Source organism: Vanessa tameamea, chromosome 20 (assembly GCF_037043105.1).
Source record: "Vanessa tameamea isolate UH-Manoa-2023 chromosome 20, ilVanTame1 primary haplotype, whole genome shotgun sequence".
Taxonomy (NCBI): Eukaryota; Metazoa; Arthropoda; class Insecta; order Lepidoptera; family Nymphalidae; genus Vanessa; species Vanessa tameamea.
Genome location: NC_087328.1, coordinates 7,466,731 through 7,481,807, shown reverse-complemented (window position 1 = coordinate 7,481,807; position 15,077 = coordinate 7,466,731). Strand labels below are relative to the sequence as shown.

Here is a 15,077-nt window from a genome sequence, read left to right as displayed (position 1 = left end):
GTGTGTATACTTGAAAAAGTAATAAGTTTAATAAGAAGAGTTTTAAAAAAAGCTTTAATTTATTCCAAAATAAATTATTCCAGTGCAAAATTTCAGCTCAATCGGTTGAGTAGAACTGGTTTAGTTTAGTTGCAAGATTTGACCTACACTTACTAACAGGTTAATAAAAAACTTCTAACCAGTTGGATTGATGACGCAAAAATCTTAAACAATAAACCTTAGACCAGTTAAGGAGTAAAAATTACTTCAAAATTAATAAGTAAACCATAACATTATACGAAAAAAACATCGAAAGACTATAATATCAAAATTGGTTAATCCAAAAAGCCTGTGTTCTTTTATATTATATTTCAGTAAAAACCGGTAAATATAAAAGTGACTCGAGCTACGTTACGTGTATGTAATTTAACTATCTATTTTACATGGATGCTTTAACTGCTAATTTTTTCTCATCTGATAACGTATCGACGTCTCCCGCATTAAGACGTAGAGTTAAAAACATTTAGAGCTGTACAATAGTTTTAATTACAAATTTCTATTTTTTGTAGTAATACTATATTAAAATTAAAATATTTGTTTACTCTTAAAACCTGTTACGTATAGAATATTTTGTTTATTTATAATTATATCTAATTTATGTATCTATTTCAAACGTCACATCAAAACTTGAGTAATACTGATATAAATTCAATGAAATTCTTATCATTCAATCATACCGAATGTTTAAGTAGCAAGAAATGAATTGGAACGAATGTTTTACATTAATATCTAAATAGTGACTAATCTTAGTCGAATACTTTTGATCATATAAAAGAAAAGTCACAAACAAAAAGTTTAATTAAATTCTATAAAATAAACTTGATCGTAATACAATTTATTTGAAAGCCAAATTTTTATATGTCTAAAGATTCACAAATTATCGCATTTAAAGTGTGAAAATTACGCATAAATTATCAAGGAAAAACATTAATCAAAAGCTAATATAATGGCACGTCAGCACTAATAGAATATTGCGCCTGCGCACGTCGTCTGAACGTAATGAAAAAATAATTTAGCAAGATTTATAGCTTACTCAGACCCACGCAAATTGCCGCCAGTTTGGGACGTTTAACTTAAGTATTGCCTGCGCTTGCGCACTTCGATGTTAATTTAAAACAAGAAAAATGCATAAATGATACATGAAAATTAACGAATAAATTAGTTCGCATATCCGTTGTAGCAAACCCTTTTATTATGACTATAAAAAATGCAAGAATATATGATAGTACACGATTAATGAGTACTATTAATCTCTGTAATTAAAAACAAGAAATTTTAAACTATATAAAAATAATCAACAATATTCTTATTAAACGTATAAAGCTAAAAATAGTATTATAAGCTACTTCACAAACTTAAAAATTAAATTCCGATATATGTATATTATTCTTGTATGTACGTTTATCTATTATACATTTGGAAAGTTATATAATGTTATATACATACATTACATAATGTTATATAATTTGGCAGACTAAGAGTAACTGGGACACATTTCTTAGTCCATAAATGACATAGTCTTAAAATTATTCGTCAAGTCACGGTCCTAACAAACTTTTGGAATTTATAAACAGTGAAACAAGGGAATAATTGAATTAGATTTTATTATTAAACACTGGTTAACAATTATTTGGATTTATTAATTCCTAACATAAGTACTAGTCCTTATTAGAAACTTACTAGGTTTTGGTTCCTAACCTGTTATAGATTAAGTATTGTATGTAACACAATAAACATTTTTTTTTATTATATCGGTTTAAGTACATGTCGCGGACTTTTGACATTATTTTGACATTTAATTTTCTCAAATATATTGAAAATATTTCCGTCACACAAAGACATTTTAATATATTTCAATTCGAATTAATTTAAATCGGATTGTGTTAATAGGTAGTTTATTTAGTACTGTATATTTTTACCCGTCTTTATACTGGGTCATTTGCACTCATCCTTCGAACCGAATCATCATAAACAATAATTCTATACAATATTATCAGTATTATATGTGAGGACTTCGTGCTAAAAATTAAACCTACAATTCTGTTATGTATTGTTTTAAGCGGCATAAAAAGTTATCTAATTAATACAGACATCCATGAAACAGTACAAACAAGAACGCTTCTAAGGAAGTACATTCTACATCTGTAAATCAACACTCAGCCACATCTGGATCTGAGTACCTTTACACGTGTTATCGTTATCTTAATCAACATCGGCCTCAGAGCGCGATACTTAAAAGTGTTAAACGAAAAACGTTTAAAAATGTAAGACGACATCGCGGGCGGGCACTAACTGGTTTCACTTATATCAAAGTTTTTGGGATACATCGATCGAAGGCGATTTTAATAAATACAGGTTCGAGAAATGCAAATAAGTGACGTGCAAGTTTACGAGGTAACATTAACTCGTATTTGATCGATACTCGATACATGGAATCTGTCTCGGTATTATATTATTAGTGTATAATCATAATTATATAGTTCATAATTGTGAAGATATATTTAACCCAATTATATTTATTTTTTCCGGTATATCTGTACAATAATCGTTTCAGAATATTTAATAGCTCTTGCGTTTTAAATGTGCGGTGTCATATATGTATGTACGCGGTATTATATTTAAGATATGAAGAAAAAACAGTAACTAATCAGTTACTTTGGAGAAGACTCCTGAGAATTAAGAACCTTCAGCCAATGTGCCAACTACTTTACAATATACGGCTTTCGAATTTGGTATCGACATAATTACCATTAGCTGACAAATTTGTTCTTCTACGATCAAAATTATTAATAAAAACTTTAAAAAAAAAACGTTCTTATTATGAGCAAAGAGTTCCGATATATTTACATAATTTAATAAATATGAAGAACCTAAATATAAAAATTTAATGTAAGTATGTTAAGGATATAATTTTTAGCAATTTCAAAAATATCGATGCTTGTAAAAAATATAAAAGTCGTTTAGTACAAGGAATCATAAATAATAAACGGTTGTTTCAAAAGACAAACAATAAAACATGACACACGACATATTTTCACTTCGAGAAAAATGCATTCGACAGCAAAAAGTAAATACCATTGCACAAAGATAAACATTTTACAAATCACAATAATTTAAACCTTACGACTTACGAGACAGGGATTAAATCAGCCGCACATTAATCTAAGTAACTTGTCCCTAAATGTATGTCTCTGTACATTTATCATTCCCACGCCATCGGTCGTTATGCAAATAAAACCACATTAGGCCGATCAATTAAGTTATTCCGTTTGTTCTGAACCGCCTATTGTAATTACAGAGTATTTCATTTTAACAGCTTCAAATATTTTTTTGTGTGGAAAAGAATGCTGACAAGTGTATAGACCACCCGAATGTACTCCTGCCTGGATGAATCAGCCTGCATTGACTGAATCAATGGAAAACTTAAGGTCCAAAAAACCTCTTTGGTCGATTCAAAAACGGGATGCGACGAAACATAATATTGAAAAACAATAGAACGTTTATTTCAGATTATGGCTAAGCCAAGCAACAACTACTGATTTTTTATGTGCTTAACTTGTACTCTGTGGTCTAGGAAAACATCGTTTGGAAACATACATAAATGTGCATGTAAATTTTAATTAGTCTATGTTAAGAGGTGACGCTATAGACAACCAATGAGCGTTTAGTATTTAATCAGATTGTTAAATCTGTTTATGAAATCCTATAGGTCCAAATATCTCTAATATAACCAACTGGTTTGCCAATATGATTAAAAGACTTGCGTTTTTTTAATAATTTTATTCATACTTAAACTTATTAATTTCATATAAGCTCTTTCTGCAATAAAATATAATTTAATAAATATTATCGTATATTATATTGAACTTGAAATAAAATTCTATTTGTGTATTACTAACGAATTTAGGATTTAATAATCGTCAAAAAGAAATGCATGATTATCCAAAGACGTATGTAAAATTTTCTTACTTCCGCCATACAAGTGATAAAGCCAATTAAACAACAATTTCAACCCGTTGCGGCGACACGCGGTCATTATGGCCCAGGCGCGGGCCCAAATCCGCCGTAATTGCCCGTCCGCGGTACCCGATACATAACTCCCTAACCCTAACTTAAACTGCGGTGACCGGTTTGACCCATTGTTTTAGGGTTGGCTAAATTTAAATTATCTTCAAAACATACTCAGATAGTAAATATATTGAAAATTTAGGTGAAATTTTAATTATTATCGTGATTACATGTTTAAAATTATACATTTAAGTGAATACTTTAAAAAAAAAATCTATCGTGCAAATTATAATTACAACAACAATAAGATTAAAATATAGAATAATCTTATTAATAAATTGGGAGAAAAAGGTTTCTTTAGTTGAAACGGTCATGATGGTGGAACGTGTTAGTTTTAACCAAAGATTAATCATCAGAGATTTATCACGAACTTAATTTGTGTTTATAATAAATCTCATACTTTTCGGTGAAAGAAAACATCGTGCACGATATTTGCACGAATTATGTCACTTTTTGACTTCACTTAAATAGTCGTAAAAACTTGCATTAAACAAAGTGACAGCCCTAGCAAATATTCCCATTGTTTTCCAAGCCACAAAATAAGCCATTTCTGACCGCCCCTTGAAAGGGGATGTCGATATCCAATTGAAACCGCATGATTGTGATCATTCCGCTTTATGATGTAGACCTTAATATCAGTGATGGATGTATTGACTCATTTCCGTATGCCATGTGTCTTTTATACCATGGTTAGTATAAGACGGTTAAATTGTATTGCTTTAAAGATAAATGATCAACAATAGAATTTTAATACCAATATTTAATAACACAAATTCAAACTTATAAGAATTAAGAGGTATGTGTGTAATTCACACACGGTAGAAATGAAACTTAATTGAATTATTTAGAGTTGTTTTTATTTTCTCCGTCATTTTTATTTTCGTTTCATCGAGTCTCAAATCATAACGATTCTAAAGAAGTTTTACTTCAGTATACAAATTGCTTTAGGGAATATAGTTTTTTTTTAACAGTTTTTGTTCCGAGCAGACTGCATTTTTATGTATAATATTTGCAAAAGACAATATATTTATGTATTGAAATAGGAACTCCATGATCATCACCATCACCCGCGTACCCTTATCCCATTTAATTTGGGGTGAGTGCAGGGCCGTAACTGTAGTATCCTTTATTACTATCCCATGTTCTTCTTTGTTATATTAAAAGTCTATAAAACTAGCTGAACCTGCGGCTTTGCCCACGTGAATTCAGTTTACATACAACTCGTATGCAAGTTCTTGAAGGATTTTCGTCAACAACTTTACAATCTACATCTCTACAACTACCCCCTTGAAGGGTAAAAAAGTTACCTATGTCCGTCCCTCCTTTAACATATGACATACATATATCATCATCATCATCAAATTTGGTGGTTTGTCCGTGAAAGCGTAACATACAAACAAACATAACATACATTTATAATATTGGTATACGATTATATTACAATTTTAAACGAAACTAAACAAACCTGCTCAATTTCTTTGGCCGGTTCTTATCTATTTAGAACCGTTGGTAGGTAGTCTTGAATATGATATACTATAAGTGGTTGTAAATTTAATTGAATAAATAATTTTGAGTTTGTCATGTCTTCAACTACTCTATTTTATTTTTTTTTTCATCCCCCAAACTTTCTTAGCAAGGCAAACCCGTCTGGGTAGATACCAACCACTCAACAGATACTCTACCGCCCAAGAGCAATCGTTAGTATTTTTGTGTTCCGGTTTGAAAGGTGAGTGAGCAAGTGTAATTTTAGTATTGCCATAATTGTTATTAATTTTATTTAAATTATTCTTATCAACGGTTTTGTCTGTCACTTCTATAATCCAAAATTTGGTTAACAAATATATCATGTTGGCGATATCCGGGGTATACATAGTTTATATTTGTACTTCCCTAAATCAAATTCTAATACGAAATCCGTCGGATTAGTGCGGAACACAAATATTTGTTCGCTTCGAGATTAAAATATTAGAGTGGTCAGCGCTGTTTATTCTGTTGGACGTTTGAATTTGTATTATGTGGCCTTCGCTGTTGTTTGCTTAATTATTAAAAATAAACATAATTAAAAATGTCTTCTATGCATATATTAAATAAGTAAATGATTTTTTTTTATTGTATATGTAAGAAAAATATTATACCAATATATGTATATTGTCTTTGAGTTATGATGGTCGGTTTATTGAATTACATAAACCAGTTAGTCGTGGGTTCAAATCCAGGAGTGTATGATTATGTTTTGACATATAAATGTGTGTTTACAATGAATCTCGTGATAACAAGGCTGAATGATAAGTAGCACGTGTCAAGCGGCAGTATTAAGGCAGTATGAGCTTCTAATCATTATTCCACAGAAGAGCCTCTGTCCTGTAGTACATCAACTGACTATTTCTTTAGATTTAGAACTCGTCTTAACTTTTTTTTATTTTAATATAGTGATGATTTCGTATAGTTTTCTTATTGTTATGTATTGTATTAATATGTTGTCATATTGTCTACGCATTTGGTGTACCTTAGCTTTAGCTTCGTTATTTTAACGTGCCTGTATGATTTATTACCAGACACAATCACAATTTAATTTTAAAGATATATCTTTTTAAATACGATTAATGGGATATATTTGCAATATAAAAATGAGTCTACATTAGAAGTCGTAGTATAATATAGTATGTTATAACTTTAATAATAATAATAATCAAACTATATTGCTGTTACCTGTCCGACCAACACAGCGCCTCATCTCGATACCTGTAAAATCAATAATTATTATTAAAATAAATTTATCGAAATTATATACAAGTGCGCGCCCCGGCTTTGCACCGGTGCAATTTATTAATAAAGAAAACGATGTGTCATAAATGTATTTTATACCCTATATTGCTCAGGAATAAGTATAATACCAGTAGTGTTCGAAGCAAACAAATTTTACCTCCTTATAATATTCATATAAAAGTACCATTAAAAGTATTTTTTGGAATAACAGACACTACAAGGCCGACGTTTTAATTATAAATGTGGTATTTAATTAAGTATTTTAAATTTATATATGTCCTAACCCATTCCACGACATTTTCGATTGTGAACGGCAAACGAAGGAAATATTACGGTACAAGTATAGGAAATATCTGACGCAGAACAAACAAAAGAAGCACGGAAACTCCCAGCCATTGGATATTATTTGGTCCTTAATCCAAGAACGCTTATTTACTCCACGTGGTCTTTGTACTAAGATACCTGATCTTCATCCGTAAAAGATTGCCACTAGACCAACGAGCTGTAACTTTTATACCAATCTAATGGCAATAATGAACGTGACAGACGCCTGTGCGATCAATTCGTATTTTTTTTCAAGATCACTTACAATTTTTTAACCCATGTATTTTTTATGAGCTTAGAATAAGTGGATCCGAGTAAATTATCATGAATACGCAAAACCGTAGCTGCAAGTCAGTTTAAATATACAACCTAAGTAAATAAGGAGTAAAAAAACACGGCGCCCGAGCGCTGATATCTCATAAGAGTTGAGTGTTGAATTAAAAAAGCAAACGCAATAAGGCATGAGATGAGCGATAATGGAGATATTGAAATAATATTCTGTATTCTAACTTAAAGATAACTACGACAATTCCGTTCGCACCTGACACGGATATTATTAACTGGAAATGACAAATGCAATTATAAATAAATATGGATGTTTGAGAATAATAGACTTCGACTTCGACTTCGGTTACATATCATTGAAAGATAACGTATTTCCATCCATGGCACCAATTCTACTGAAAAATTGACAGTTTATCGCAATCGAATCGAAACGTAAACGTTGCCGTTCAGCCGTGTGTGCCTATTCAAGAAAAACGATACAGCTACTGTTTGGTCGAAGTTAGATCGGAATATAGTCGGAAGAATTGCTCCTCAGTTACCATAAAAGTCAGGTGTGAGGACTAGGTGAAGTTAGATCGGAATAAAATCAGAAACGAAACATTGCCGTTATAACTTTGTAGAATTTGTGCCTTTTTTGTAATTCGCAACATTAATTTCTATAGCGCTCAACCGATCGACGTTCGTATAAGAACGTATAAGAGACAATTCGTATATAAGAACTGAATACTTGAAAATGCACTAAAATATTTCGAATATACAATTAAACTCTCACAATGGTACACAAAAAAATTATTAGACTAAGAATTGTTTTTGTTTTGATCGAGTAAATTTGCCGATTAATCGAGTAACCAGCAACATGGACTACTTACAATACATTATAAAAATGGACTACTTACAATCTTGTCAACAATTTAAATAATTCATACGGCATGTAAAACTTTGCCTTCAGCTACAAATACTGACATCTTCTAAACCGAAACACAAAAAAGATCTGCGCTAATGGGTTGTATAATAAATGATTTCTTTGTGGTACCTATAATAATTACTAGTAGAAAACACCAATTATCAATACAATTATACAGTCACCTTCAAATAAAAATAAATACCTTTAAATGATTCCTCAACCGAATTTATTATTAATTTAAAATTCATATTATAATAATATTCACAGTTTATAAACAAACGTTCATTAAAACAACCACTTCCAATAAACCTTATCTTTAGATCCGTGACCTAGGCCATTTTCGAAGTCTACGACCTCCCGGGCCGTAAATGAATAATTCAGAACTCAGTGCTGGCTACAGCGTGGCTACATTATTAATAACTAAACGCATTACCGCGCTTCGCGTATGTAGGGCCAGTACCGGTCAAGATGCCGAGTGATATATTATTATATGACTTTTATTGCTGACTACTGATCTGCAATGCGATTCTGTAAGAATTCACTTAGTATCTCACTTGTGAAATGTCGACAACTACGGTGATATATTTTGATACGTGTATCCTTTTATTATATAATTGCTAGTCAATATCGCGTATCAGATTCTGACAGTTTACGTTCGTGTTATAGGGAGTTTCGACGCGTGGCTTACAAAAAATATTTTTTCCGAAATAGTTAAGGTATTTTGTCATTTATAAATTGTAATATAGTTTTATAAATAGAGAAGATTTTTTTGGATTTATAACAGAAAAAAAACACTTTTAAATTTTTATCACGTTCGAAATATTGTTAAGAGTACTTGAATCATTCGACAAAACCATGTTAATATTAAGAATTACCTTCATATTTTATTTAAATAGTTGTTTCATTGAGGAAGGTTGAAGATCCTACGACTTTAATTAGCAAAACCTAACCATAAACTGCATGTGGCAAACTGTATAAAACAAGCCTTTATAGTTCAAACCATAAGTTCAGCTAGTATGTATGTCAACTACTAGATTTCGTCCACAGCTTACCCCGCAGATGAAGTGGGGGGAGGGGATAGGTACCTTGTCTTTTTCTATTCCCCTGAGAACGTGTATGCAAAATTTCATGATGATCGGTTGAAGAGTTAGGATGTGAAGGCGTAACAAATAAACCAACTCATTTTCTATAAATAATTTAATTCTGACTTGTTAAATTACTCTGTTTATTAAAAAAACACATAATATGAGTCGAATTCGATCGGGAACTATCAAAAAATCAATTATGTATTTATGCTGTTTGGTTCCATTGTATTATCATAATTACTGTATTAAATATCGCACGTCAAGCAGTACGTTTTTTTTTTAATTCAATTTATGGTCGAATTCAGTATTAAGTTTTAAATTGGTTTCTTACAGAATAAGGTTGGACTTGAATTTTTTTTCTTTAAAATGAATTAATAACGTACACCAAAGCATATTTTGGCAGTTGGTACGTGAAAATCTGTAAGTGTTTTTATTTCTATGAAAACAAAATATTACTGTCATAAATCATATTTTTTTAATAACGTGCAAAATATATAATATATACATATTTAAAATAAATATAACGAAGCAAATAATAGTAACTGCTCAGGAAATCCTTTCAAAGTCGTATAAAAGGTTGTTTCTATGTTTCAAAGCCGATAAGAGTAAGTTCTGTTCAAATGCTAACCAACCTTTCACGTGAAGCTAAGCCTAAACATTTAGAAAGATTGTCGTAAGTTCAATGTAATGAATACATTTAACTGGGTTACTCTTTAATGTTCTTATTACAATTTCAATGCGCCTTTTCCATAAGTAACTAAATTTTTTCCTTTTTATTTTTTATATATTGTTTATAGTAAAATATAAAAAATAGCTTTTATGAATAATGAATTGTATTATAAAGTATACATTTTGTGTATATATAAAAAAGAAACAAAAACAGAGAACAATCATTTTATGATTAATTTAAATTACTTAATAACGAATAAATTCCCCGAAAACGCAAAACTGTTAAGCTAATTACGAAATCTGTGACGTTTATGTTCCCAGTCGGATGCAACAACGTCATCGCGTTTTGAATTTAAATTTTCTAATTTGGAACGCATTCGGCGCTCTCAGCACGCGTTTGCGCATAAAATTACAATCACACACATCCTTACTTAGCGAAATGGCTGTTATAGCGGCTTGTGATATGACGAACGAGTATACAATACATAATTGTTATATAAAACCTTTAAAAGTGGACTACATTAAATAAAATGAAGTATTTTTTTTTTTTGTTGTAAAATTATCCCCATAATATTAAAAAGTAATACTATAATATTATTTTATATTTGTAGTTAGTGTTCGAAATAGTCCTTCGATATATTTTCCTAATGAAAAATACAAAAAGATGTTACTTTAATATTTTAAATTCGCTATGTTAAGTATTAGGCTGAATGTTTTGTTCTTTCGATCATCCCTCCCTTGTTTTCGTCATTAAATCTCCTACGAACATAACTATATCATAGTGCTAGGGCAAAGCATGTCACGTGTGTTTTATGACGACAAGTTCGCTCGTTTAAAACTTCTAATCATAGAAGTTCAAAGAAAGTTTGACAAATGTAAATTTGATATTTTAGTTGATAACTTTCGAAAGCGTCTTCAAAACAATTGCGATATTGTTTTCATCAATCATCAAATTTCTGTGAAATTTGAAATAAAAGTTAATAGCACACGGGAAAAAATGTTGCACCACTAAATAATTTGAAAAAAATATTGAATGTTCAAGTTAAAATTGATGGCAACATTAGCATGTCAACAAAACGTTCAGAAGCGTTAAAATAAGGAAATAAAATGCAAAATGACAGGTCGCGGGTGTTGACAATAGCGGAGAACTCGTCGAACGCCGGTTTCTAAACTAAATTCGATTACGTTTTATGACGTTCGAACTTTGAATGTTCATGTTCTACGTTTAAATAGATGATATTAGTTGTTTATTTAAATTTGTTCTTTACGATTTTCACTTTCAAAATACATAGTATTTTATATTTGAATATGTACATTAATATTTTGAATTTCTGATATAAAAGCTGAAGGGATTTTATAATGTATAATATAGTTAATTGAAGCGCAACAAAGTCTACGTGGTAGAAGAGAAACTATGTTTCACTATACATTACACAACAATCGTTGTACTCAAATAAAAATAAAGCATGGCAAGTCACGACTAAACACGTTTTACTTAAATAATCACCCCAATTGCAACTCAAAAATATTTAAAATCTAACGCCATTGTGGCTTCGCAATATGTAGGAAGAATTGCCATTTTATGATAACATCAACGCTAGCGAAGATTATTATTGTTCGACGTATTTCATTTCGGGAATTTACGCCCTAGTCGATGTTGTTTTATTAAAATTTTCTACAGCGTGTAAGCATGTGCGCGATATTGGTGCTATTTATACACACCTCAATTTATAAATATTGGTACCCCTTGTTTTTTAACCAGGGATATTTATTTGCGAATTTCTTCTTAAAATACCTCCTGTTCTTTTTGATGTTTCAAGTTACATTTTGTAACTTACTAATTTCATTTAATAAATTAAATTGTTGTTTATATGTATATTTATGTTAACTTAGTGAAACTGTATATTCAAATATTACTCCAGTTTTAAAAAAAATATATCAAAATTAACTTTATTCAATTTGGCTCTCTGCCGATGCCAGTGAAGTGCCGATGAAAGCCAGTTCGAAATGGTGATTCTATCGAGAACCGGTGAGCGATTAAATTAACAATTTTTAATATGGAATTACAATTAATAGTAAATATTATTCTACTTAATATTTAACGACTTATAATACTATGCCTTTTTATCATCTATACATTTTTTATTGAATGATATATGCATTTTTCGTGAGCGGTATTAACGTCATCTCTATTTCCAAAACTGTAATATACTTAGTAAATAATTGACCATGACCACCTCGGTCGTGGTCAATTATTTTACCGTCAAACATTGATACTTTTTTATGAACAGTATATTATTTATATTTATGGTATGATAGTTAATGCTTGTATATATTTTTGTATAATTATAATATTTTATTATAATTAAATTTAACGTTAGTTCATTTATTTTAATCTTTATTGCATGCGGTCTTTATCTAAAATAATAAATTTATCATTTTGTTTTAGTTATGTATAAGTTTGAAACTGTCATAGTCGTTTATAAATTTTATAAGTTGTTGGTAAACCAAATAAACGAATAATTATATAAAAATATCTATTATTATTATTATTGCAATAAACAACATCATATTGCTATTATAAAACTGTGTTAAAAAAAGACATTTCTGAATTTTTTAAAAATAAATCACTGATTCTGTGAATAGCTGTCTTTACGTAAACTTAACGTAGACACAGAGGATAATTTCTTTGGATCATAGAGTTACCAGCACATTGACCGTATAAGGTACACTTAATATTATGGTGTCAATATCTTAGGGGGAAAAGATTACTTAAGTATAACCAATCTATCTGCTTTTCTACTAAAAAAATACATACACAAATATTGAACTTCTCATGAGATCATCGAATAAATAAAAGTCATGTTTATAATTTTGTAATTAGCATTAGCATATAATAGTAATTATACCTAAAATATTTATAATAGTCGAATATATATTTTTTTTATTTGTCGTTTGGCCTACGGCAGTAAAAGACATTTTACAAGCATATGGAACAAATCTTAATATTATAAATTCGAATGTAATGTATCTGTCTGTGTGTTGCTCTTTAACGGCCAAGCCACTAAACCTAATTTGAATAAAGTTGTTATGAAGCAAGCTTAAACCAAGCTTTTTTATGCCTAACACCTGACTACCCCTAATTTTAGGACAGCATTTGCTAGAGAAACCGCGGGCCGCATCTAGTTTATATACAAAATTTGAAAAATAAGGCGCTCATTTGGAAAGGCGGTGATAATAATTTACCTCTTCGTTTGTGTAAAAACTTATCAGTAATTATTTTATACTTTTTACTGGAAAAAAGCATGATGAATATTTTTTTTATCATTGCAAATTTACAAAAAAATACTTATTTACGTAGATTCGGTAGTGTAAAAAGTATTAAATGTTTGCAATCTGCTCTTAACTACTTGTAGCTCCTATTTTATTAGTAATAAGAATCATATTTGAATACAATATTGTGCGTCTATAGGGATGCAGATACGTTCTAATATCGGGAGCGTTCGCGTCGCGCATACAGATAGGATATTAGAGTAATTTGTCGGAGAGGGCGCCACCCGCCAGCGAGTTCTTATTTCAAATCTTCAACGCACTGCCTGCTTTGGTTGTGTTATTTAAGGTTTTATTAAAATTCCAAGAAGTATTGTAAGTTACGTAGTATAACCAAATTGTTCAGCATATAATGAAGTTGTATGTTTTCTTTCAAGGTTATATCTGTTAATAAGGTTATACTATAAACTTTTGACAGCCTCGTTAGTTTAGTAGCTAGCTTATAGGGCTGTCGAGTCGGATGTCTTGAGTTCATGCCCCAAGTCGGATAAATAAAACGGACTTTTCTGTCTGTCAAGAAAATCTAACTAACATCCTAAGCTTTAAAAACACAGTCCCGTGCTTTCCTTTGTGTGTAAAGCAGTTGGTCTTACAGCTGTACATCGGTCCGAAGTTGGTCTCCAATCTGATATATACGATTATGAGATTGCCTGGGTTCGCGTACACATTTGCGCACTTAGCTAACATCCATAGACAATTGGCGTCTCACCAGGTCAGATAGACATAATCATCATCACATTCTAACTACTAATAAAACATGAGCTTGACACTGGCAACATTAATTTAACTCATTCGTATAGAATATTTTGACACATACCGTTCCTTAAAAGTAAAAAATCAAACAAATATTTAATAGCCATTCAATATTTATAATATAATTAAATTTAAACCAGATAAGAGAGATAGCAACACATTATTAAATCCTAGTAATATAGACACACACACAAAAATACACGAACTTTACGTTAAACTACATAATGAAATCCTCCTTTATTAACCGTTTCTGTTTCTGGTACGTTTGTATACTTCTCTGATTAGGATATCTCTACAAAGTATAAAGTTGTTTATCGCCCTCTGTACTCTTAGATCTATTAAACTACGCAATAGATTTTAATGCAGTTTTTATCGATTAACAGAGTGATTCAATATTGTACACGTATAACACATGCATATTATTTTAGAGAAAAGATAAAAATTACATCTTTCTTAGCTGGAAAAAAGGCAAGAATTTTTCTTTTCATATTCAATCAGTCACCCGTTATTGTACCAGTGTGAAACCGGGTTGAATAGCTAGTAATTATAATATACTCATAGGAAGATTTAAATATAAAATATCGAGCTACAATGATTATAGACAAGTGCACAAATAAATTAATTGTTTATTGATTGATGCAATTCGTTTATTCAAAACAAAATGTAACATAAGCTAATACATCATAAAGCAATACGTCCTAGACTTCCACAGTAACCGAAGACGTCGATGCGAAAACAATCCCGACTAAATATTCACTCGTTAATAAAGCAAACAATGCGACTCTTGTGTTGTATATGATTACAGAGGAAAGCAATTAGCGAATTATCTTAACAGCAGATAAGCTAAGATAAAC

The 15,077-nt window shown here is 30.4% G+C and overlaps 1 protein-coding gene across 8 annotated transcripts in view; it reads right to left on the bottom strand.

Annotated features, from left to right (window-relative positions):
* The window catches only part of Trh (trachealess), a 192,893-nt gene that overhangs the window by 147,058 nt on the left and 30,758 nt on the right, over window positions 1-15,077 (bottom strand). For all 8 annotated transcript variants that reach the window (XM_064218010.1, XM_064218011.1, XM_026641712.2 and 5 more), the window contains exon 3: window positions 6,817-6,849. In XM_064218010.1, coding sequence (XP_064074080.1) covers window positions 6,817-6,849 — 33 coding nt within the window. The remainder of the gene's footprint in view (window positions 1-6,816; window positions 6,850-15,077) is intronic.